We start from the raw sequence: 27,422 nt of genomic DNA on the forward strand, positions 1-27,422 counted from the left end.
AACTACAGACCAATGTCTCTAATTAATACAGATGCAAACATCCTAAACAAAATACTAACAAATTGAATACGACAACACATTAAAAAAATAATACACCATGATCAAGTGGGATTCATTTCAGCACAAGGATGGTTCAACATATGGAAATCAATGTAATACACCACATCAACAAAAGAACAAAAATTATATGATCCTATCAATAGATGCAGAAAAGACATTCAATAAGATACAACATTCCTTTATGTTTAAAACATTCAATAAAATTGGAATAGAAGAAAAATACCTTGACATAAGAAAGGCGATATATGACAAACCATCAGCTAATATCATACTAAATGGTGAAAAAATGAAAGTTTTTCCTCTAAAATAAAAAACAACACAAGGCTTTCCACTCTCACCACTCTTATTCAACATAATTCTGGAAGTTTTAGCCGGAGTGACCAGGCAAGAGAAAGAAATAAAAGGCATCCAGATCAGGAAAGAAGAAGTAAAGGTATCACTTTTTGCAGATGACATGATCCTGTATATGGAAAACCCCAAAGACTCCACCAAAAACCTATTAGAAATAGTAAACCAATACAGTAAAGTTGCAGGCTACAAAATCAATATACAAAAAATCGCTGCTTTTCTTTTCTTTTCTTTTTATTAAATGAGAGGTGGGAGGCAGAGACAGACCCTGGCATGCACCCCAGTTGGGATCCACCTGGCAAGCCCCCTACCAGGAGATGCTCTGCACATCTGAGACTGCTGCTCTGTTGCTCAGCAATGGAGCCATTTTAGCATCTGAGGTGAGGCCACAGAGCCATCCTCAGCGCCAGAGCCAACTTGCTCAAACCTTTAGAGCCATGGCTGTGGGATGCGAAGAGAGAAAGAGAGGTGTGTGGAGAGAGAGAAAGAGAGAAGGGGGAGGGCTGGAGAAGCATTGGTCACTTCTCCTGTGTTCCCTGACCAGGAATCAAGCTCAGAACTTCCACACACTGGGCCAATGCTCTACCACTGCACCAGCTGGCTAGGGCCGCTATTGCTTTTCTGTATGCCAATAATGAAACTTTGGAAAGTGAACTTAAAAAAACAATTTTTTTTTTACAATTGCAACAACAACAACAAAAAAACACACAAACATGCCTGACCAGGCAGTGGCACAGTGGATGGAGCATCGGACTGGGATGTGGAAGGACCCAGGTTCTAGACCCCGACCTCTCCAGCTTGAGCGCGGGCTCATCTGGCTTGAGCAAAAAGCTCGCCAGCTTGTGTTCAGGGTTGCTGGCTCGAGCAAGAGGTTACTTGGTCTTCTGTAGCCCCACAGTCAAGGCACATATGAGAAAGCAATCAATGAACAACTAAGGTATCATAACGAGAAACTGATGATTGATGCTTCTCATTTCTCTCCATTCCTGTTTGTCTGTCCCTATCTATCCCTCTCTTTGACTCTCTCTCTGTTATAGTAAAAATAAATTAATTAATTAAAATAAAATTTCCAACTAACTTTTTTTTTTTTTTTTTAATCTTTCTGAAGCTGGAAACTGGGAGAGACAGTCAGACAGACTCCCTCATGCGCCCGACCGGGATCCACCCGGCATGCCCATCAGGATGCCCACCAGGGGGCGATGCTCTGCCCACCAGGGGGCGGTGCTCTGGCCCTCCGGGGCATCACTCTGCCATGCGACCAGAGCCACTCTAGTGCCTGGGGCAGAGGCCAAGGAGCCATTCCCAGCGCCCGGGCCATCCTTGCTCCAATGGAGCCTCGCTGCGGGAGGGGAAGAGAGAGACAGAGAGGAAGGAGAGGGGGAGGGGTGGAGAAGCAGATGGGCGCTTCTCCTGTGTGCCCTGGCCGGGAATCGAACCCGGGACCCCTGCACGCCAGGCTGACGCTCTACCACTAAGCCAACCGGCCAGGGCCTCCAACTAACATTTAAAAAAAAAAATCACACAAAATACCTAGGGATAAACTTAACAAAGGATGTGAAGGACTTATATACTGAAAATTACAAAACATTATTGAAAGAAATTGAAAAAGACACAATGAAATGGAAAAATATTTCATGTTCATGAGTTGGAAGAATGAACATAGTTAAAATGGCCATTTTACCCAAAGCAATATACAAATTTAATGCAATCCCCATCAAAATTCCACTGTCATCTTTTAAAGAAATAGAACAAAAATTACCATGTTTGTATGGAACCATAAAAAACTCCAAATAGCCAAAGCAATCCAGAAGAAAAAGAATGAAGCTGGAGGTATCACACTACCTGACTCCAAATTATACTATAGAACCACGATAATCAAAACAGCATAGTATTGTTATAAAAACAGACATACAGACCAATGGAACAAAATCAAGAGCCCAGAAATAAAATTAATATATACGGACAATCATCTTTGACAAAGGAGCCAAAAATAAAAAAATAAAATAAAAAACACAATGGAGAAAGGAAAGCCTCTTCAATCAATGGTGCTGGGAAAATTGGAAAGCCACATGCAAAAAAATGAAAATTGACTACAGTTTGTTCCCCTTCACAAAAATTAATTCAAAATGGATCAAAGACCTACATATAAGATCTGAAACAATAAATTACATAGAAGAAAATATAGGTACTAAACTCATGGACCTTGGCTATAGAGAACAATTTATGAATTTGACCCCAAAGACAAGGAAAGTAAAGGCAAAAATAAATGAATGGGACTATATCAAACTAAAAAGCTTCTGCACAGCAAAAGAAACTGACAACAAAACAAATAGCAGCCAACTAAATGGGAGATGTTTGTAAACAACAGCTTCAATAAGGGGTTAATTTCCAAAATATATTAAAAAAACTTACAAAGCTCAGCAACAAATAAGCAAACAATCCAATTAAAAAATGGGTACAGGACCTGATCAGACACTTCTCCCAAGAGGACACACAAATGGCCAACAGATATATGAAAAGATGTTCATCTTCACTAGCTATTCGAGAAATGCAAATCAAAATTACAATGAGATACCACCTCACACCTATTAAATTGGCTATTATCAACAAGACAAGTAATAACAAGTGTTGGAGAGGCTGTGGAGAAAAAGGAACCCTCATTCACTGCTGGTGGGAATACAAATTAGTACAACCATTATGGAAGAAAGTATGGTGGTTCCTCAAAAAATTAAAAATAGAATTACCATATGACCCAGCAATCCCTCTACTGGGCATATACCCCAGAACATGAAAACATTGGTACATAAAGACACATGCACCCCTATGTTTGTTGCAGCATTATTCATGGTGACCAGGACATGGAAACAACCAAAGTGTCCCTTGATAGAGGATTGGATAAAGAAGATGTACATAAATACAATGGAATACTACTCAGCTATTAGAAATGATGACATAGGCCCTGGCTGGTTGGCTCAGTGGTAGAGCATCAGCCTGGTGTGCGGAAGTCCTGGGTTCAATTCCCGGCCAGGGCACACAGGAGAGGCGCCCATCTGCTTCTCCACCCCTCCCCCTCTCCTTTCTCTCTGTCTCTCTCTTCCCCTCCCACAGCCAAGGCTCCATTGGAGCAAAAGATGGCCCGGGTGCTGGGGATGGCTCCTTGGCCTCTGCCCCAGGCGCTAGAGTGGCTCTGGTCGCGACGGAGCGACGCCCCGGATGGGCAGAGCATCGCCCCCTGGTGGGCATGCCAGGTGGGTCCCGGTCGGGCGCATGCGGGAGTCTGTCTGACTGCCTCCCCGTTTCCAGCTTCAGAAAAATACAAAAAAAAAAAAAGAAAAGAAAAGAAAAGAAATGATGACATAGAGACATTTATGACAACATGGATGGGCCTTGAGAATGTTACACTGAGTGAAATAAGTAAATTAGAAAAAGCTAAGAACTGTATGATTTCACACCTAGGCGGGATATAAAACTCAGGGACATAGATAAAAGTGAAGTGGTTACCAGGGGGAGGGGGACATGGGGATGTGGAGGAGGAAGGGAGGGAAAGGTGTAAAAAGGGACAAATATAAGGTGTCAGAAAATGATTTGACTTTGGGTGATGGGTATACAACATAATCAACAGTTCAAATGCTGTAGAAATGTTTGCCTGAAACCTATGTACTTTTATTGATCAATGTCACCTTGTTAAAGTTAATTTTCTAAATAAAGTTTTTTAAAAAGAATACTTCAAGGTATATAAAATGATTTCACATACATGTCCTCAATCATTCCCAACCTTTTTATGTAAAAACTAGGATGCCACTGTGTACCACAGTTTATCCATTCACTTACAGAAGACATCTTGGTTGCTTCCAAATTTTGGCAGGTATTAAAAAAGCCGCTGTAAGCAGCTATGTGCATGTTTTTGTCTGAACATAAGTTATTATTATTATTAATTTTTTATTGATTTAAGAGAGAAAGGATGGAGGAGGAAGGGGGAAGGGAGTGAGAAAGAGAAGCATCAATTCATTGTTCCACTTAGTTGTTCTATTTAGCTGTGCACTCATCGGGTGCTTTTCATATGTTCCCTAACCAGAGATTGAACCTATGACCTTGACACACCAGGATGACACTGTATCAACTGAGCTACCTGGCCAGGACCTAAACATAAGATTTTAACTCTTTTGTGTAAATACCTAGAAACATGATGGCTGGATCATATGGTAAAAGTATGTTTAGTTTTGGCCTGACCTGTGGTGGCGCAGTGGATAAAGCGTCAACCTGGAAACACAGGTTGCCGGTTCAAAACCCTGGCTTGCCTGGTCAAGGCACATATGGGAGTTGATGCTTCCTGCTCCTCCCTCTTCTCTCTCTCTCTCTCTCCTCCCCCCTCTAAAATGAATTTTAAAAAAAGTATGTTTAGTTTTATAAGAACCTGCCAAACTATCATCCAAAGTGGCTATACCATTTTGCATTCCCATAAACAATGAATGAAAGTATATCTTTGTCAGCATTTAGAGGTGTTAGTGTTCTGTTTGGGCATTGTGATAGGTGAGTAGTGGTATTTTGTTGTTTGAATTTGCATTTCCTGATACTATATGTGGAGCATCTTTTAATATGTTTATTTGCCTCTGGATATCTTTGGAAAGTGTCTGTTTAGGTCTTTTACCCATTTTTCAATTTGTTGTTTGCTTTGTTATTGTTGAGTTTTAAGAGTTATTTGTATATTTTGGATAATAGTCCTTTATCAGATATGTGTTTTGCAAATATTTTCTCCCAGTGTGTGGCTTATCTTCCTTGATCTATTTTTAATAATTCTCTTGGATGGGGGTTGGACACTGAGTGGAAAAGGGGACAGGATTAAGAAAAAACTCAGACACACAGACAACAGTATGGTGATTACCAGATGGAAAGAGGGGTGGCGGGAGGTAGAAGTGGGTAAAGGGAGGATAAATGGTGATGGGAGGAGAGTTGACTTGGGGTGGTGAAGACACAATACAATATACAGATGATATATGATAGAATTGTACATCTGAAACCTATATAATTGTTTTACTGATGAGAGAAAGACAGGAAGGGAGAGAGAGAGGGAGAAGAAAGATGAGAAACCTTAACACATAGTTGCTTCACTCCTGCCATTCATTAATTGTTTCTCATACATGCCTTAACAGGAGCTAGGGGGGTGTGTGTTCAAGCCAAGCCAGTGACCCTCTGCTCAAGCCAGCGACCCTTGGGCTTCAAGTCCCTGACCCCATGTTCAAGCTGGCAAGCCAACACCCAACCCAGTGACCTTGGGGACTTGAACTGGGGACCTCAGCATACCAGATCAGAGCCCTATCCACTGTGCCACCACCAGTCAGGCCGACACCTATATAATTTTATTAACTAATGTCACCCCAATAAATTCAATAAATAATAATTCACTTTGAACCAAAAATATGCTTGTCATTTTATCTAAGCAGTACATATTCTCATATCTATTCAATATATATACCTAAGAGAAAACATTTAAATCTTAAAGATATCTTCTGGACTAAGATAGTCTCTTAGGGCTGGTTGGCTCAGTGGATAGATTGTTGGCCCAGTGTATGGATATCTGAGTTCAATTCCCAGTCAAGGCACACAGGAGAAGCAACCATCTGCTTCTCCACTCCTCTCCCTTCTCTCTCTCACTTCCCCTCCTGTAGCCATGACTCAACTGGTTCCAGCACATTGGCACAGGGTGCTGAGGATGACTCCCTGGAACCTCTGCCTCAGGTGCTAAAAAATAGCTCAGTTGCAAGCATGACCCCAAATGGGCAGTACATCAGCCCCAGAGGAGAGTTGCCAGGTGGATCCTGGTCAGGGCGCATGTAGGAGTCTATCTCCTCTCCTCTTACTTGGAAAAGAAAAAAAAAGATAGTTTCTTAGCCCACAGAAGTAGTCATATGCATACAAAAAACAAACAAATGAAAGCTATGACTGTCTGTAATGAAGAGTTTAGGAACCTCAGCCAGAGTCAATATATTTTAGAACTATAGCTAGTGGCATAGTGGATAGAGCATTGGCCCAGAGTATGAACATCCTGGGTTCAAGTCCCAGTCAGGGCACCCAGGAGAAATAATCATCTGCTTCTTTTTCCCTCCCTATTCACCTTTCCTCCTTCTTCCACTCCACAGCCAGTGGCTTGATTGGTTCAAGCATGGCCCAGGGCACTGAGATAGCTCTGTTGGTTTGAGCGTGTCAGCCTCAGGTGCTAAAAATTGCTTAGTACTCAAGCATCATTCCCAGATTATGTTGCTGGGTGGATCCCAGTCAGGGTGTATATGAGAGTCTGTTTCACTATCTCCCCTCCTCTCACCTAAAATAAATAAATAAATAAGCAAATAAATAAATAAATAATAAAAAGAATTTAGTTACCTCAGCGGGACTGAAAATTTAGAGGGAGGTTTTTAGTATTCTATTCAGTATTCTAGCAATCACCCTCTCATTTTCCACCCCACCTACCCCTCACAGACAACCTCTTTCTTACCACTACCAAAGGAATTGTTCCGTTGGGGTCTAGGATCCATTCATTGAACTGCTCCTGCAGAGCCTGTTTTCGTGTGTTGGCCACCTTGACTTTGACTTCATTTATGCTTTCTCTTTGTTTTTGTTTCTCTTTAACCTTCTCTTTCATCTTGGATATTCTGAAGGACGTAGAAATAGAAGACGTGTTGAGTTAAGACCATTGGATTGGATTCAGATTGTTCAAATGTCAGAATATAAGAGTCCAGAGCCTTGTAAAAATTTTGTGCCTGTCTTTTCTCCATGAAATTGTTCTTGATTCAAGCCTAACAGCACATTAATCATAGGCTGCCTTCTACTATTATTTGACTTTTTTTTTATAGAGGTAGGCCTTATTTTACCAACTAAGTACTATATTTAAGAAGTACTAAGAATAGCTCTAGAAGCTGCCACATGTACACTAAAAGCAAGGTTAAATGTACTAAGGCCTAAGGTGGTGGGTCTCTCTCTTCCCTGGATGCAGAAGTTATGTGGAAGGGCTCTGATTCAAGGTGTAAGTGGGAGCTTGAAAGATACATTATAATGAGCATCTCAAATAATTCTGACGCCTTGGACCAAACCTTTGATTTCTGTCTAGGAATATATATTTCCTTTACCAGCCAGGGTTAAATATTTTGACAGCCTCTGAACATAATAATTACCCTTGTCCTCAGACAGTGCTATATTATCTGGCTAAAAAATGAGAAAAGAATTATGATTTTTTTTTTTTTGTATTTTTCTGAAGCTGGAAACGGGGAGAGACAGTCAGACAGACTCCCGCATGCGCCCGACCGGGATCCACCCGGCACGCCCACCAGGGGCGACGCTCTGCCCACGAGGGGGCGATGCTCTGCCCCTCTGGGGCATTGCTCTGCCGCGACCAGAGCCACTCTAGCGCCTGGGGCAGAGGCCAAGGAGCCATCCCCAGCGCCCGGGCCATCTTTGCTCCAATGGAGCCTCGGCTGTGGGAGGGGAAGAGAGAGACAGAGAGGAAGGGGGGGGTGGAGAAGCAAATGGGCGCTTCTCCTGTGTGCCCTGGCCGGGAATCGAACCCGGGTCCCCCCACACGCCAGGCCGACGCTCTACCGCTGAGCCAACCGGAAAGGGCCAAGAATTATGATTTTAATTGTCCTTGTGTTCATTATCTTTATTAGGACTTTAAAACCCCCAAACTGGTTTGATTGAAACACCAAAATGGCTCAGAATAATAAATGTAGCTGCTGGTTTGAAATATAATTTTTCAATAATGTTTGAGGGAGGTCTTCATCTTTCAAAGAAGAAAGACTAAGGTAATCTGACAAATACTGAAAAGCAGAGGAATTTTCAGTAAGAACTTATAATTTGTATAACCCTAATTTTAAAAAAATCTAAAATCTAGGTCATTACTTAATGCTCATATAAGGTCTTCAGAATTCTCTAGGAAAATAAGCCTTCAAAAATAAACTGAAGTTTGAAACCCAAACAGGCAAGTGGTTTAATAGTGTAGAAGGGCCTGTTTCTGAACTGCTGGAGAATTAATTAGTATTTTAAAGGAAGTGCTAAGTTCCTCTTATACAACTGCTAAGCAGCCAAACCTCTACCATTTATCTCAGAGTCCCCAGTCCCTTCCTTAGCTGACTCTCCTTCTGCTCTTCCACTATTCTTTCTCCTTCTGCTACTTTGTCTATTTCCTTTTCTGTTTTTCTCTCTACTTCTCACTCTTTCCCCTTTCTCCCCGTCTCTATAAAGCATTATCCTAAATTCCTGTCTTCATTCCTACATGATTCTCTATTCTGTGTCTGTCTTTCTTCTAGCTTTTTCTCATTTTCACTCACTAAGTCAGTCATTTATTCAGTCATTACACAAACATTTATTGAGCACCTACTATGGATTCTGCTATTATACAGCTTAGAGTCCAATGCAGAACAGTTAAGTAAGCAAAATTGTGTAATAAGTACTGGTATTTTCAGATTCTTATGCCTATTGATCACTGCAACACAATAATGGATTAACAAAATTGGGTTTCTGTCATATTTCTATCTGCCAGAAATATTTTTATCTCTTTCTTTGCTTTACTAGATCCTCCATATCTTTTAGGCCTCAGCTCAGACATCATTTCCTCCCACTTATTTAATAACCACATTTAGAAACAAAATCTAGTTTTGTGTTTCAGGACCATTGTACATGAGACTCAAAATATAATCTAAATGGATTTTAAATTGATTATGTAACATTCAGTGAATGAATAGAAGTTCTCTTCTGTAGTCTGCATTATCTTATGATGATATACACATCAACCAACAGAACTCCATAGCATCTAAAACTTTTAATTTGGGGCAGTGTAGAATAGACCTACCTGTAAACAGTATAAATGTAATTATAAATCCACATTTAAGAATACTAGAAAGAAGAAAAGAAACTACAGTGTGTTAAAATGCAAAAATGGTCACATTTTTCTCATTGCGGTATGCATGTCTGTATGCAATGTAACTTTGCAGCTCCTCCCACTAAGAGATGGAGCCTATTTCTGTAGTCTTGTGTCTGGCTGTGGCCATGTGATTTGCTTTGGCAAAGGACCATTAGCAAACATGGTGCAAGAAAAAAGTTGAAAAATGCTATCAATTATATCACAATAAAATTGAAAAAGAGAAGAAGAAAAGTGTTTGACTTTGGGGCTTGTCCTCTTATTGAACTTAGGATTCCTTCCACCACCACCTTGGAAATGAACCTAGCTAGACTAGTCCTCTGGATGATGATCCAGTTACCTTCATTGCTTTTGCAAACAGTCAGTCAACTAACAGACAAGTGATTAAGGTTATCAACTGACATCTTACTGCAATGCATGAGTAAGTCCAACTGATACCATGTGGAGCAGAAAAAAGCCATGAGCCCAGAACAAAGTTACCAACCTAAAAAATGATGAAAAAATAAATCATTGTTTTAAGTCACTAAGTTTTGAGCTACTTTGTTATTCAGCAAAAACTATCTAATAAAAATTCCCCCATCCTAAATTATATCAAAACTGAGTATTATATTTCATTAAAACTGGTTCTAACCTGCTTAAGTGGATAACTGATCACGAACTTTGAGTGACCCCTGTACACCAGACCATTACTAGACCTAACTGAATGCTTTTTTTTAATTAAAAAAATTTAATTTTTTTTTTGTATTTTTCTGAAGTTGGAAACGGGGAGGTAGTCAGACAGACTCCCGTATGTGCCTGACCAGGATCCACCCAGCATGCCCACCAGGGGGCGATGCTCTGCCCATCTTGGGGCGTCGCTCTGCCGCAATCAGAGCCATTCTAGCGCCTGAGGCAGAGGCCACAGAGCCATCCTCAGCATCCGGGCCAACTTTGCTCCAATGGAGCCTTGGCTGCAGGAGGGGAAGAGAGAGACAGAAAGGAAGGAGAGAGGGAGGGGTGGAGAAGCAGATGGGTGCTTCTCCTGTGTGCCCTGGCTGGGAGTAGAACCTGGGACTCCTGCACGCCAGGCTGACGCTCTACCACTGAGTCAACCGGCCAGGGCCAAAAAATAATTTTTTTTAAGTGAGAAATACAGAGGCAGAGAGACAGACTTCTGCATGCACCCCGAATGGGATCCACCTGGCAAGTCCCCTATAGGGTGATGCTTTGCCCATTTGGGGCTGCTGCTCCATTGCTTGGCAACTGAGCTATTTTAGCACCGGAGGTGAGGCCATGGAGCCATCCTCAGTGCCCCAGGCCAACTTGCTCCAACCGTGCCATGACTGCAAAAGGGGAAGAGAGGGATAGAGAGAGAGAGAGAGATGTGAGAGGATGAGGGGTGGAGAAGCAGAGGGTTGCTTCTCTTTCTGCTTCTTTTCTCCTTCCTTTTGACTGGGAATCAAATCCAGGACATCCAAATGCAGAGCTGACACTCTACCACTGATTCAACTGGCCAGGGCTTGAATGCTCTTTCTTGACTGCTGAACAGTGGAACTTGTTTTAATCGATCATGTACATACTTATGGACTCACTCTGTCCTATACACTATGATTCTTATCAACTGTTGTAAGTAAATATATACTATGGTGCTCCCTTCCTAATACTTAAAAACCCCTGAATTTTCCTCTACTGCAAACTCTTCAGTGAAATATTCACTGTTCTATATACACTAGCTTGGCAAGTTAATAAACTGTTTTTAAGCTCTGGTGGTCTTAGTTTCACAAAGCTAAACTAGACTTCTTGGCATTCTTAGAGTATGTCCATAATTATTCCTGTGATGAGTATTCCAATAAAAATCCACATATGGAATGTGTCCACTTAATTATTATACTTAATTATTGTTTTCTTTTTGTTTATTCAACATAGATCTTCTTATGAAATTCCTAACATAAGGTGTAATGATTTCAGAAAAATCTAGGTTACTGGTTAATCATTGGTATTTGAACAAATAAATAATTAGGCCTGTTTGGAAGTTTATAAAACGATGAAGAACATTTATCACAGCCTCCCCATTAAATACTGATGATTAATTCCAGAGATTTCAACATTAGTTAATTACTCCAAATTAAGACATACCTCATAATTAGCTTATGTAAATACACACACACAAAACTTAAAAGATGAGGGCAAAAGCTAGGTTAGAATAGGTTAGTTAACTCAAAAATGATGTAATATTTGAACTGAACTGAACTCTAAAGGATTGGTAGACTAGATTAAAGAGGAAGAAGAGTGATAACAGGCAGAGGAAATGGCATATTTAAATATCCTGAGGTGTGAAGAAGCAGAGTATGTTAGAAGAATTAAAAGAAATCCTGCTTCCTTGGACTATAAAGAGTGAAAAAAAGAGTAGGAGCCAAGGCAAGAAAGAAAGTTAGAAACTGGGTCATACAAGGAAGGTCTTTGGAAGTAGTTAAAGATTTGGGTGTTTATCCTAAGAGTAAAGATTGGAAAGTTTTCACATTGGAGAAAAACATGATTAAGATTAACATTTTAAAAAAATCACTTTATGCAGTGTCCAAGACATAGAGACAGCCAACGTGTGCTTTGTTATAGGATTGGATAAATAAGATGTACATACTATTCAGCCCTAAGAAAAGATAAAAGACTGCCATTTGTGACAACATGGATGGACCTTGAGAATATTATGCTAAGCAAAATAAGTCAGTGAAAAAAAATTAAGAACTATATGAATTCACTTATGAATGGGATATAAAACTAAGACTCAGAGACATAGATAATAGGATGGTGGTTCCCAGAGGGAAGGGTAGTGGGCACACAATACAGTATAGAGATCATGTATCATAGAGGTGTACACCTAAAGCCTATACAATCCTATTAAACAATGTCACCCCATTAAATTTAATTTAAAAAATAATTTAAAAATTTTAATCACTTCAGATACAGGTAAAGAATAGATTGGAAGAGAGCAAGAGTGGGTGTAAATATACCAATTAGGAGACTGTTACAATACCTTAGACTAGGGTGGGCACAGTGGGGAAGGTCAGAAATTAACAGATTTGAGAGGAGGTAAAATCAACAGGACTTAATGATTAACTGGAAGTGAGCAGTAAGGAAGCAGACAGTGTCAGAGCTGATCTCTGGACTTTGGTCTTGAGAATCTGGATGGAGGACCAAATAAGACAATGACTTGAAATGAAGGTGCTTGTGAAACATCCAAGTGGAGATTTTGAATAGATAATGGCATATACTGGTCTGGAGCTCAAAAAAAAAAGTTCAGTCTAGAGCTATAGATCTAAGTCATAGGTGTACGGATGGTAACTGAAGTCATGTGCTGGAATAAGAGCACTCAGAGATGGATTATGGAGTGATAAGAGAGCAGGACCTAGCACCATTCCTTAAATGAACCTTGATCTTTGAAGGTTAGGTAGCAGAGAATAAGCCAGGTCTTTTTTTTTTTAATTTTTATTTATTTATTTATTTTTTACAGAGTCAGAGAGTGAGTCAGAGAGAGGGATAGACAGGGACAGACAGACAGAAACGGAGAGAGATGAGAAGCATCAATCATTAGTTTTTTACTGCGCATTGCAACACCTTAGTTGTTCATTGATTGCTTTCTCATATGTGCGTTGACCATGGGCCTTCAGCAGACCGAGTAACCCCTTGCTCGAGCCAGCAACGTTAGGTCCAAGCTGGTGAGCTTTTGCTAAAACCAGATGAGCCCACGCTCAAGTTGGCAACCTCGGGGTCTCGAACCTGGGTCCTCTGCATCCCAGTCCGACGCTTTATCCACTGCGCCACCGCCTGGTCAGGCTAAGCCAGGTCTTATACTGAGAAGGACCAACCAGAGGTAGAAGGGAAACTGGTAATGAATGATGTCATGGAAGGGAGGAAGGAGTATTTCAAGGAGAAAATGGTCAACATTATTAAATATTGCTAAGAGGTCATGAAAGATGAGGATTGCATAATTTCCACTGGGCCTGGGATCATGGAGAACATTGTGACTTTGATAAGTGCAATTTATTGAAGAGAGCCTGGAGAAAAGGCCAAATAGAACATGTTGAGAAATAGGTGGGAAGGGAGGAGAGTGCATATCAACAACTATTTTGATAAATTTAGCTGTGTTTTAGTTATATTTCTTCAACTATACTTTACAAGTTCCTCATGACAAAAACCAAATTTTGATTTTTCTTTCCTTATTAGGTATGGCTCAACAATAAGGACTCAGTAATTATGCAATAAACACTAATTGACTGCCTGACCAGTGGTGTCAGAATGGCTAGGTCATTGACCTAGACACTGAGGTCCCAGATTCAAAAGCCCCAGGTCACCAGCTTGAGCATGGGATCATCAACATGATCCCATGGCCACTGGCTTGAGCCCAAGGTCACTGGCTTGAGCAAGGGGTCACTGGCCCAGCTGGAGCCCCCCAGTCAAGACACACATGAGAAGCAATAATGAACAACTAAAGTACCCCAACTATAAGTTGATGCTTCTTTTCTGTCTCCTTTTCTGTTTCTCTTTTCTCTCTCACTCACTAAAAAAAAAAAAGTACCGCCTGACCGGGTGGTGGCGCAGTGGATAGAGCATCGGACTGGGATGCGGAAGACCCAGGTTTGAGACCCCCGAGGCCGCCAGCTTGAGCGAGAGCTCATCTGGTTTGAGCAAAAGCTCACCAGCTTGAGCTCAAGGTCACTGGCTTGAGCAAGGGGTTACTCGGTCTGCTGAAGGCCCGCGGTCAAGGCACATATGAGAAGGCAATCAATGAACAATTAAGGTGTTGCAATGCGCAATGAAAAACTAATGATTGATGCTTCTCATCTCTTCGTTCCTGCTGTCTGTCTGTCCCTGTCTATCCCTCTCTCTGACTCTCTGTCTCTGTAAAAAAAAAAAAAAAAAAAAAATTCTTATTGACTGAGTGATGACTCCTCAGTAAATTCAAGTTATTAATTCATTCATCTAACAAACACTTATTATTTTTTTGTGTGTGTGTGGCAGAGACAGAGAGTCAGAGAGGGACAGATAGGGACAGACAAACAGGAAGAGAGGGAGATGAGAAACATCAATTCTTCGTTGCGGTTCCTTAGTTGTTCATTGATTTCTCATATGTGCCTTGACCGGGGGGGGGGGCACAGCAGACCAAGTGACCCCTTGCTCAAGCCAGCAACCTTGGGCTCAAGCTGGTGAGCCTTGCCAGCAACCTTGGGCTCAAGCTGGTGAGCCTTGCTCAAACCAGATGAGCCCGCGCTCAAGCTGGCGACCTCTGGGTCTCGAACATGGGTCCTCCACATCCCAGTTCAACACTCTATCCACTGCACCACCACCTGGTCAGGCTAACAAACACTTATTAAGCCCCAACTCATGCCAAACATTGTGCTCAGTATTGGAAATATAGGTGTGGTAGAAAATAATACCTGTCTTTGAAGAGATAATGAGGAGATATATCAACAATTACATTACAGTGTGCTAAAAGCTGACATGAGCCTATTGGTGATTCAGGAATATATAGCTAAAGGTAGCTAATCCATATTAGATGTTACAGAAGGTATCCCAGCAGTGATACTTGAGCTGATTCTTGAAGGACAAGGAGAAGTTAGCAATCTAGAGAAAATAGGGTAAGGATGTTCTAGACAAAGAAGCTGGCACTCTAGATTTGAGGAGAGGACATTTGGCTGGTGGTTTTGATTAGTTGATATGCATAAACTGATGTGCATAAAGAATGCAGTCTATATGGCCCAGATTGACTAAGTCAAGGCTTGGTGGTCTGAGCTTATATTCACTACACACTGGATACCTCTGATCTAGTGCCTCCAAACTTTGAAGCTAGCCTTGAGGTCAGGATTTCTTATGTCCAAATGAGATGGTTATGTTCCAATTTAATATTGGAAGGAGTAAGAATAATCCTCCCTGGAGGGCTAGGAAGCATTTGTTTTGATGGGGTAAGACTGAGCTAGGATAAAAGATATATAACCCAAGGCAGTTGCATGTAAGGTCTTTAGCCATTAGAAACTAAGGCAGGTGCATGTAGGGTCTTCAGTCTGTTCTTTTCTCTGAACAGAAAAAAATTTTATCTTGTTTTGAGGATATCAGTTACTGGACAGTTTAAAATGAATCAATAGAGCTGTTGGCAAATACTAGGAATTTCTAAACATTTTAGATAGTCTTAGATGTTTCTACTCTAGTACTAACATACCTTGTTAGGCATTATGCCAGATATCCAGCCCTAGCTGGGGAGAGCTTGACTCGGGAACTCTACCTCAGTCTTTTTTAACATTAGTAATATTTGATGCCATTGAAGCATGACTATAGCTTCATTCAACATCAAGTTGCAGGTGTGTGTGTGTGTGTGTGTGTGTGTGTGTGTAAGATATTAGGATAGCATCCAGGGAGACTGGGATTTCTTGATCCCTAACTACTTGAATTTCTAAGTACTTAAGAATGGAATAGCCCTGGCCGGTTGGCTCAGCGGTAGAGCGTCGGCCTAGCGTGCGGAGGACCCGGGTTCGATTCCCGGCCAGGGCACACAGGAGAAGCGCGCATTTGCTTCTCCACCCCTCCGCCGCGCTTTCCTCTCTGTCTCTCTCTTCCCCTCCCGCAGCCAAGGCTCCATTGGAGCAAAGATGGCCCGGGCGCTGGGGATGGCTCTGTGGCCTCTGCCTCAGGCGCTAGAGTGGCTCTGGTCGCAACATGGCGACACCCAGGATGGGCAGAGCATCGCCCCCTGGTGGGCAGAGCGTCGCCCCATGGTGGGCGTGCCGGGTGGATCCCGGTCGGGCGCATGCGGGAGTCTGTCTGACTGTCTCTCCCTGTTTCCAGCTTCAGAAAAATAAAAAAAAAAAAAAAAAAAAAAAAAAAAGAATGGAATATATCCATATGTAACAGTGTAGTTTAGAAATTAATGTGAAACTAGTCAGTGTATATATATTATTTTTGTGTTTCAGGTTGAACAAAAATAGAACCTGTTTTGGATAAAGTCTTATCACATACACTTGTGTATAATAGTTATTAAAATACTATTAAAAAAAAAAACAAAAACAGGACCTGGCTGGTTGATTCAGTGGTAGAGCATCAGCCTGGCATGTGGAAGTCCCGGATTCGATTTCCAGCCAGGGCACATAGGAGAAGCGCCCATCTGCTTCTCCACCCTTCCCTCTCTCCTTTCTATCTCTCTCTTCCCTTCTCGCAGCCAAGGCTCCATTGGAGCAAAGTTGGCCCGGGCTCTGAGTATGTCTCCATGGCCTCTGCCTCAGGTGCTAGACTGCTCTGGTGGCAACTGAGCAATGGCCAAGATGAGCAGATCATCACCCCCTGGTGGGCATGCCGGGTGGATCTCTGTCAGGCGCATATGGGAGTCTGTGTCTGCCTCCCTGCTTCTCACTTCAGAAAAAAGAAATCTAGATAAAAACAAAACAAAAACATTCCTCAACCTGGTCGGTTACTCAGTGAATAGAGCATCGGCCTGGTGTGTGGACACCCGGGTTTGATCCCCGGTCAGGGCACACATGAGAAACAACCACCTGCTTCTCCTCACTTCTTTCTGCCAGTGGCTCAGTTGGTTCAAGCATTGACCCTGAGAGCTGAGGATAGCCTGGTTGGTCCAACCATGTCAGCCTCAGGTGCTGAGGATAGCTTGGTTGATTCAAGCATTGACCTCAGATGGGGGTTGCTGGGTGGATTCCAGTCGGGGGGCATGCGGGAGTCTATCTCTCTATCTCCCCTCCTCTCACTTAAAAAACTTTTCATCTACCCGCTCACTTTTGGCATAATCTATTTTACCGGACTGATAACATATAATAATCAATACGGATTGACAAGATCATTAATATTAATATCACCTCAAGAGAAACATCTCTGGGATTTCCTAGCATAATGTAAGCATAGGGTTTGGCTCAGTAAAGGGATGGCAGCTGGGGCGGAGTATGGCAAACAGACATCAGTCTAGGAAGTCACTGTCTCCTCACAATTGAGAAAGCTCCCTATCAAGGATGAAACATTCCCTCAGCCTTGCCAATTCCTTGTGCTGGCATCTTGTAAGGATGAGTTAGACATTTTGAGGTTTGGGTGTTTTTTTTTTTAATACAAAAAGTAAGTACTTTGAAGTAAACTTTCAAACCCTTTGCAGATACCACATTCCAACAGAAACATACACAACAGATTTGTCACATAATCTGTGTAAATTCCTTGAACACTGTATATGAGTTAATTTGCAGGGAATTATTATAAGTAAAATAAAGGCATGTGTCTCTTTCCCTTTTAGTTTTCACTTTGTTTGTTTCCTTAAAGCTTGAGCATTTACACTGGCTTATTTATTCCTTTATGCAGCTATGGCAGAGAAAGTAATTCTATGGAGTATTTCTTTGTGATTCTTTCTTTTCATTGATTAAGTGTCCTATTAATAGTCCAAAGGCTAATAAAGGAGAGTCACAGGAAAAATTCCAAAAAGATATCTCAAGTGATTATGAAATGAGCTACAGACGTAGGGATCAGAGGTCATTACCAAGCCAGAACTGCATATGTGTCACTATAACTGCCACACAGGAAAATATCCAGTTTTTTGCTTTAGGTCCCTTAGATCTACTTCCTGATTCATTTATACTCTCATTCTAGGGTCAGGACTATATATCAGGACTGGTGGAGAAGAGAAAATTTATAGTATAATAGGCCCTACTTCTCTGGAATAGGGTGACAAACTAACATTAATAATCGTTCTCAATAATTTTTACTTTTACTGTTTAAATTTTTTTGCTTTTGAAAATAACATATGGTAAAGTTAACATTTTTGGTGCATGGCTGCACAAATTTCAACACATGTATAAATATGTCTAACCATCACCTGAAAATAGCTCAGTTGCAAGCATGGCCCCAGATGGAAAAGAAGAAAAACAAGAAAACATGGTAGAATTCTTTTGATATCTTGAAATGTAAAAATGACTCAAAATCTGGAAGCCGTAAAATAAAAGTAAATAAATTCAACCATGTAGAAATTTTTAAAAATTCATTTCATGACAAAAGATAAAAGGTAGGTGAAAACCGGAAGAAAAGAACTATTCAGATGCTTTTGTATAAAAGGATGAAAATCAAGTTCCCATATTTGCATTTGCTTATGTATGCATATAGTAACTTTGGAAGGATCCATTGAAAACTAAGAACAGAAGTTAGTATGGCAGAGGTGAAGTACTGGGTAATTGGAAGATAAGAATAGGAAACTGTTCACTGTATAACTATATATTTTGCTTAAATTTTTTTATTGATTGATTTTTTAGAGAGAGAGGAAAGGAAGGAGGTGGGAAGGGAGAGAGGGAGAAAGAAACATTGATTTATTGTTCCAGACTTATGCGCTCATTGCTTGATTCTTGTATATGTCCTAACCAGGGATCAAATCTGCAACCTTGGCATATCAGGACAATGCTGAGCTACCTTGCTAGGGTACTTTGACATTAAACATTTATTAATTTATTTATTGAATTTACAGTGAGGGGGTGGTGAGCACGAAGCATAGTTGCTTCACTTTATTTGTTCACTGCTTGCTTGTTGCTTCCTGTATGTGCCTTGACTGGGCAAGCCCAGGATTTTGAACCGGCAACCTAAGCATTCTAGGTCAATGCTCATACGCTGCTCTACTACAGGCCCAGAGTATTTTGGCTTTTGATCCAGGTGAATACGCTGCCTATCTGAAAAGTTAAATTTTGAAAAAGTCCCTACTCTCAACTCATATCGTTTATTTTCCAAAGCAGAGAGACAGACACTTCAGATCCTAGTGAGATAATTAAATCTGTAAATGCAATAAACTTATTTAATATAGTTCATTAGTCTTCATTAGTGCCTCATAAATAGTAAAGTACATAGTAGTAGCTCAATAAAATACTTTAAAAATAACTATAAAATTACTTATGTCCTTTCCCCCCCCAAATTATAAGAAAAAGTTTATTTAGAAAGTTACAGAGGTAGAAGTGAGCTGTAGAGGAAGGAGAGGTTTGGGCGTTCTCTGAGGGGGGGGGAGAGAGAGAGAGAGAGAGAGAGAGAGAGAGAGAGAGAGAGAGATAAAGAAAGAAAGAAAGAACCCTGGGGAAAGAAGCTGGTGGGAAAAGGTGCGGGCATGCTCCATAGAAAGAGATGCTTTATTTTTAGTCCAAGTTTGCATGAGTATATTACGGTTCTTTGTGCTTTTCAATGTAAGAAGCTTTATCATCAACTGAAAATATAACAAATTGTACCTGTTGCAGATAGTGTTAGTGACATGTATCTTCAAATCTTCTGTGACATCTCTCATCACCCTCTGATAACCAGACATTCCTGAGCCTTTGATATAATAAGGATTGTTTCTCATTAAGTATTCCCCCAAATAATTAATTGGATCAAATTTAGTTGGAATATCAGCTTCTGTCAAAAGCTTCTTTTTTTCTACTTGCTTTAACATTTTTTCCACTCCAACAACTAAGGTAGGTAAAAGTTTGTCAAGCAAATATACACGAGTATTTAGTGTCATGTTTTCAGTATTAAACCATTCTTTTGCCAAATTATCCTTAGGGATTTTTTTTTCAGCCTTTTTTTCTAGTTCTTTCTTCTGATTATCCTTGGCTGTTATTTTCTGCTGCATCGCCTGAGCTCTTACTTCCAATATTTCAAAGAGATTTTTCTTCCATGGCTGTTCTATCTTTGAATCCAGTACAGTTTGATCTACATCAAAAAGCACTTTTGCAGGTTTTCTAACCACAATATTCTTTGAGCCTTCAATGTTAGATTCCTTTACTGAACCAGTTGAGATGCTTGGCTGCTCCTCCATGTTTAATTCTGAGGGGGAAAAATAAGTGAAATGTGTAAGAAATATTAGAAGTAGATTTTAATCTATGCTAGTTTAGAATAGCATTAAGAAAAAATAATCTCTCTTTACATGATGTATTCAAACAGCTGAAAGTAACAGAAAATCAGATATCAGTGACTTTAACTATAAAGACATTTATTGTTGACTTAATCAGAAGTTATTCAGCTCTCAGTATTTTTCAATTAAGTACCTTGCTGTTTCATTATTTTTTATTCGTTTTTTTTGTGCTTGTACCTCAAGATCACAAGATACCTATTGCAGGTCCAGGCATCACTTCTTTATGGGGAAAAAAAAATGAGAACAAAGGATATTTCTCCTCTTGAGGTTCTATTTTATTATCTAAGAAGAGAAGACGGGGAGGCAGTCAGACAGACTCCCCCATGCGCCCGACCGGGAACCACCCGGCACGCCCAACAGGGGGCGATGTTCTGCCCCTTTGCGGCATTGCTCCACTGCAATCGGAACCATTCTAGTGCCTGAGGCGGAGGCCATGGAACCATCCTCAGCGCCCAGGCCAACTTTGCTTCAGTGGAGCCTTGGCTGTGGGAGGGGAAGAGAGAGACAGAGAGGAAGGAGAAGGGGAGGGGTGGAGAAGCAGATGGGCCCTTCTCCTGTGTGCCCTGGCCAGGAATTGAACCCAGGATATCCACATGCTGGGCCGACACTCTACCACTGAGCTAACCGGCCAGGGCCTGAATAATTTTGACCAATCACAATTTACTCCTTCATGTCAGGGTTTAGATCAAGTTCTCTGATATCAGGTGATTTTCATCTGCTATAATAATGAGGTTCAGTTGGCAGGCAAAAAGGTAGGGAAATGACTGTTGAGTGGGCATTGAAGAGAGTCTACCACACATATATATTTCTTACCACTCTCATATTTCCAGTCTCTTTCATATTTTCATTTTTTAAAATGCAGTATGGAGATTTTAGATCAAGGACCTGGATTAAAACAGGCACATATATTCCCTCCTTACCAAAATTTCTAGAAGTGACAAAAAAGGTTTTGTGTATGTGTGTGTTTTAATATAACCATAAGAATGCTGGCAATCACGAAGTAGGCCTTCAGTAGTCAGAAATTTTTGAAGGTCTCTGAAAAATGTAAGGTAGGCTGAAGTAGATGGATTGAAGAAAATATAATACTAAAAATATACAGGAGAAAAATCTACACTGTGAAATCTGGGAGCAGCTTTAAGGCACCCCAAGTTTAAAGAATGCAGATATGGGTAGCATGGGAATGATTGACTTTTTGTGTCTCTTCATCCCCAGCTATTCGTCAGGCACCAGAGTCTTTCAGCCTTGCATTGGGACAAAGTGGTTTGGGACAGAGAGGCAGACAGCGAAAATAAATTGCTGACAGACTTCATTAGCTGTACATCTCTCACCCCTCATCTATTCTCACTGGCAGCAGGTACGGAAAACAAAAACACCATCCACAGAAGAGCAAACAGGGATTTCCAAATGCAAATGAGAGCACACACATATACCTACGAATTATGACTTTTTGTGTGTGTGTGTGACAGAAACAGAAAGAGACAGAGAGAGGGACAGAAGAGAAAGATAGAATGGGAGAGAGATGAGAAGCATCAATCCTTCCTTGTGGCACCTTAGTTGTTCATTGATTGCTTTCTCATTTCTCTTATGTGCCTTGACTGGGGGACTACAGCAGAGCGAGTGACCCCTTGCTCAAGCCAGCGACCTTGGGCTCAAGCCAGCAACCATGGGGTCATGTCTATGATCCCACCCTCTAGCCAATGACCCTGCACTCAAGCTGGATGAGTCCATGCTCAGGCCCATAACCTCCAGGTTTCGAACCTGGGTCCTCCGGGTTCCATCCGATGCTGTATCCACTGAGCCACCGCCTGGTCAGGCCAAATTATGGCTTTTTAAAGAAAACTATCTCTGTGACTAAATTCAACAAATGCAATAATTAATACCAGCCAATGAAATACCATGAATAGAATAAGTGAAAAGAGTCTCTAACGGAATTATAATTAATATTCTCAGAGCAGAAAATTAGAGAAAATAAGAAGAATGTTATAAATGTTTAAAAGCCCTGGCCAGGTAGTTCTGTTGGTTAGAGCAGTGGTCCCCAACCTTTTTTGGGCCATGGACTGGCTTAATGTCAGAAAATATTTTCACGGACCGGCCTTTAGGGTGAGACGGATAAATGTATTACGTGACTGAGAAAAGCGTCAAGAGTGAGTCTTAGATAGATGTAACAAAGGGAATCTGGTCATTTTTAAAAAATAAAACATCGTTCAGACTTAAATATAAATAAAACGGAAATAATGTAAGTTATTTATTCTTTCTCTGCGGACCGGTACCAAATGGCCCACGGACTGGTACCGGTCTGCGGCCCGGAGGTTGGGGACCACTGGGTTAGAGGGTTGACCTGATACGCCAAGGCTTTGGGTTCAATCCCAGTCAGGGCACATATAAGATTCAACCAATGAGTGCATGAAGTGAAATCAGGGTTTCTCTCTCTCTCTCTCTCTCTTTTATTCTCTCTCCCCTGTTCTTCTTTCTCTAAAAATCAATAAATAAACCTTTAAAAATTAAATGTTATTAAAGACTATTAAGAAAGTTTGGATACCTAGTGCTCAGATCTTGGTTGCTAATATCACCATTCTCTCATTCTTAATCCGTTTGGTTTAGATGGGGCTGACCTCACCTATTTAGATCCAGGGATGGGGGTTGATTCAAACCTGACCACTGTTAAAGTCTTTAAACACAAGAAAATCTGTGAAACTGTCAGACCAAAAAAAAGTCAAATTAAGTAGTCTAAAAGAAAGCCTTGAAAAGCCAACATTTAAACTAAAGAATGTCTTAAATCCACAAGTAGATAGTATTTATGAACCTCCCTCCCAAGTTTTTATTTCCTCCTTAGCTAATTCTCTTATTCCCAACATGGGGAAGTGAGGAGGGTAGAATAATGTGCTCCTTTACCTCTCAGTTGAATTTGGAAACAAACTAACTACTTTGTGGGAGGGAGGGATCCATTCTATTTTGTAACATTGCTCATTAATATACATTGTTCATATTTTGGCTTTAAATAAGTGTGAAAGAGCAATTCTTTTAAGCCTGCAGGTTCTAATGCACTCTCTTTGCTTCTAACCTTTCCAGCACAACCCAAGGCAGCTATTCCTTCAACTGCTGTAAGAGTAGCCCTGGTCAGATGGCTTAGTTAGAGCATCGTTCCAATATGCAAGTTCGATCCTCAGGCAGCACAGAGACCGGAACAGCTTGATGTTTTTGTCTCTATCTATCTCTTCCTCTCTCTCTAAAATTAATTAATTTTTTTTTTTTTAAAAAGAGTAGCGCTACAGATGTGTAGTAAATTAATATCTACCCATCTGCCATGGATCATTAGTAAACTCCCACATGAACTAGGGTGTTCTCTGTCTTTGTTGCAGACTGTTAGTGCTCCTTTAGTGTGTTTGGCTATTATAGGTTGCTAAGCAATAATCCTGGTGCTTACATTGTCCTCTCTGATATGCAGAATAGATAAATGTGTGTTTGGTTACAACTCTGATGAAACACTTCTCTCTTAGGGTCATAAAACCAAGAAAAGCAAAGGAGGTACAGCAATAACAGGGCCAATAAATCAGGATTCTAAACAAGCCTATCTGCAGTTGTCTTTTAATGTAGTGACCTCTGAATTCAAGGATCATAAATTACAGCAGTGCCCCAAGGGCAAATTAATTCAGAGATTCAGTTAAATATCGTTTCAAACAGGTACTGAAGTTTGTTTGTTTGTTTTAGCAGGTCTGTGCTTGGATATTCTTAAACTTTTTATAGATAGATGGATTCATTTATACATTCACTCAAGAAGTAATTATTGTACCCAGTACTATGCTAAGTATTGAAATTCTTTTTCAGGATTGTTTTCCTAAACTCTTCATAGAATTAAAAGCCTTTCAAATTCTCCCCCAACACACACACCTTTACTCCTGTATTAATCCACCTTCTAACATACAAAGACCTATTCATTTATGCACTATGGGCATAAATGCTTTCAACTAAATAAGTAGAGACACAAAAGAATTCCTAATTCATAGTTTGAAAGGTCCAACCTTAAGTGACTTTTATAATTTCCTGCACTTAGTGCATGGCTACTGCTGGGCATGGCCATAGTACAATCCTACTTAAGGACCAAAATAGGAATGAATTATAATCCACATTATAATAAGCGTTAGTGGACTCATTCTTCACAAGAAGGCATATAACATTAGTGGGACTGGCTCCTGATTAAACTGGTGAAAATTGACCCAGCAGGGCTATTCAACAAACTGTGTGATGTTCTCTTTAAACACAGGCCCTGTCTGAAATTCAGCTGGCTTGGTCTTATCAGGATTTCTTAACATTTCTCCGTAATGTAGAATGACTACTGTGACAGCAGAAGAAAAGAAGCACTACTAAATACTACTAGAATTAAATTCAGTAGCTATAGGGAAAGACGTTTTCCTACACAACTTTGTTAATCTTAGGCTGTGTAATGAGAACAGAGTTGAACAAATTTATAGCTTTTTATTTTTTTAATTATTTTAATTTATTTATTTATTTTAGAGGCGAGAGAGAGAAATTGAGAGAGACGGAGGGGGGGGGGGGGGGAGGAGCAGGAAGCTTCAATTCCCATATGTGCCTTGACCGGGCAAGCCCAGGGTCCTGAACCGGCAACTTCAGCATTTCCAGGTCAACGCTTTATCCACTGCACCACCACAGGTCAGGCAAATTTATAGCTTTAAAAAAAAAAATTTCTCAAAATGAAAGTTAAGTTCATGGTCTAAAAGTTAAAATAATTAGGGTAAAGAAATGAGAAATTCATGTGGTATATTTAACCACAATATATTCTTTGCAAAGATATGTATTTGAGCACATTCTGGGAGCTGCCTGGCAAGATAACATCATTTTGACAAATACATAACAAGGATAAAGAAACTTCCTTTGACATGTTGAAACTATAATAACAGTTCCTCTTTCCACTTCTTATACACACACACACACACACACACACACACACACACACACATTCACAAAGGGTGATTCGGAATATTAGCTTTAATTGTAACTGATCACTGAATAAACTAAGTACTTTGCATTGCATTTAATATTGCAACAAGGAATGCAATGTTTTCAGTATATATCATATTCTAGGATGAATAGACTTACACAAACAAAACACACTTCCCTCTACTGTACATGGAAAACAACAGAAATTGAAAGTACAAGAACAGGAAATTTTTTTTTGGCATGTTTAAAGTAAGAGTTTATTCATAAACCTGGCCCAAGTGATTAGGTAAAGGCAAAGTATGTATATGTCCGTGGCAGTGAGGAGGAAGTGAAATCAAGAAACTGGTATGGGGCAAAAGGGAGACAGGTGGAGAGGGACTTGCAAAGAAACTTTTTAAAAGTTAGTGATGCTGTGAAAATTGTACTAAGTTTACAATAATGACAGAATGAGTTTTGGAAAGTTTGGCTCTTTTTTTTCTGGAAAGTTCGGTTCTTAATGTATACATATTAAAATGTGTATTAATAGGAAATAGTCAATTGTTGCTTTTAACTGGTTAAAAAGACAGAAAACATTTCAGGGAAAGGTAAGCACCTAAAAATTATAACTAGCATCTACACAACAATTTATAGTTTAGAAGATGCTTCCTAATTATTATTAAAAATTGTTATTAGCCTGGCCAGGTGGTGGTGCAGTGGATAGAGCGTCGGACTGGAACTGGGATGCGGAAGACCCAGGTTTGAGACCCCGAGGTCGCCAGCTTTTTTTTTTTTAATATTTTTTTTATTCATTTTTAGAGAGGAGAGAGAGAGAGGGAGAGAGAGAAACAGAGAGAGAGAAGGAGGGAGGAGATGGAAGCATCAACTCCCATATGTGCCTTGACCAGGCAAGCCCAGGGTTTCGAACCGGCGATCTCAGCATTTCCAGGTCGACGCTTTATCCACTGCGCCACCACAGGTCAGGCAAGAGGTCGCCAGCTTGAGCGAGGGCTCATCTGGTTTGAGCAAAAAGCTCACCAGCTTGGACCCAAGGTCGCTGGCTTGAGCAAGGGGTTACTCGGTCTGCTGAAGGCCCATGGTCAAGGCACATATGAGAAAGCAATCAATGAACAACTAAGGTGTCACAACGAAAAACTGACGATTGATGCTTCTCATCTCTCTCTGTTCCCGTCTGTCTGTCCCTATCTCTCTCTCTGACTCTCTCTGTCTCTGTAAAAAAAAAAAAAATTAAAACAAAAAAAAATTGTTATTAGAAATGCTTCACTAATTATTATTGTAATTCAGCCTAGCACAGCCTATCATGGATTAAACACTCGATACTTGTAAAAAAATTTAAAGGAATGGCAGTTACTTGAAATTGTTAAATTGTAAATATTGTAAAGAATTTCTGTTGTACAAGATTTCACTAAGTATCTAAAATTAGATGAACTAGTGAAAGGGATGAGTCTCTTGCCCACTTCTTTGTTGCCTTCTTGACTGTATCAATTTTCTTTCTTTCTTTTTTTCTTCCTTCCTTCCTTCCTTCCTTCCTTCCTTCCTTCCTTCCTTCCTTCCTTCCTTCCTTCCTTCCTTCCTTCCTTCCTTCCTTTCTTTCTTTCAGACTATTTATTAATTTTAGAGAGGAGAGAGAAAGAGAGAGAAAGAAGAGGAAGGAGCAGGAAGCATCAACTCCCATATGTGCCTTGACCGGATAAGCCCAAGGTTTTGAACTGGTGACCTCAGAGTTCTAGGTCGACACTTTACCCACTGCGCCACCACAGATCATCAGGTTTGGCTGTATAAATTTTCAATCTGCATAATTATGTGAGATTTTGATTAAGGATGGGAATAGAAGTCAAACAGAATAAATGTGTGGTCAAGAACAGGATAAAAAGAAGAAACAGAAAACCGATATGTGGGTCTAATCACTACAGCTCCTCATTTTACATTTGTATTAATGGATTGTCTCATATGTGTTAGTCAGCAGTCTTAGCTAATTTTCTGTGTAAGTACAAAATGAAGTCATAAAATTGCCTAAAAAATATTAATAGAAGGTTATGGCAATACATTTTAAATTATTTCCCAAACAGACAAAAACATCAACTCACTGTTCCATTTAATTGTGTAGCCATTGATTGCTTCTCATATGTGTCCTCACCACCCCAGGATTATGACAGTGGCCCTGGGAATCAGTGATCCCAGGTCAAGCTGGCAATCCCAGGCTCAAGCCGGCACCTTGAGATTCCAGGATGACACTTTATCCTGAGCCACCAGCCAGAGTTAGAATTATATTTTTAA

At 40.4% G+C, this 27,422-nt stretch overlaps 1 protein-coding gene across 1 annotated transcript in view; it reads right to left on the reverse strand.

Moving 5' to 3' along the window:
- EFCAB5 (EF-hand calcium binding domain 5) overlaps positions 1-27,422 on the reverse strand; it is a 130,413-nt gene that overhangs the window by 78,730 nt on the left and 24,261 nt on the right. The window contains exons 5-6 of the mRNA XM_066364377.1: positions 19,528-20,104; positions 6,899-7,055 (exon numbers count right to left, since the gene is read on the reverse strand). Of these exons, the coding sequence (XP_066220474.1) occupies positions 6,899-7,055; positions 19,528-20,104 (734 nt within the window). The remainder of the gene's footprint in view (positions 1-6,898; positions 7,056-19,527; positions 20,105-27,422) is intronic.

This window comes from Saccopteryx leptura, chromosome 2 (genome assembly GCF_036850995.1).
Source record: "Saccopteryx leptura isolate mSacLep1 chromosome 2, mSacLep1_pri_phased_curated, whole genome shotgun sequence".
NCBI classification, from domain to species: Eukaryota; Metazoa; Chordata; class Mammalia; order Chiroptera; family Emballonuridae; genus Saccopteryx; species Saccopteryx leptura.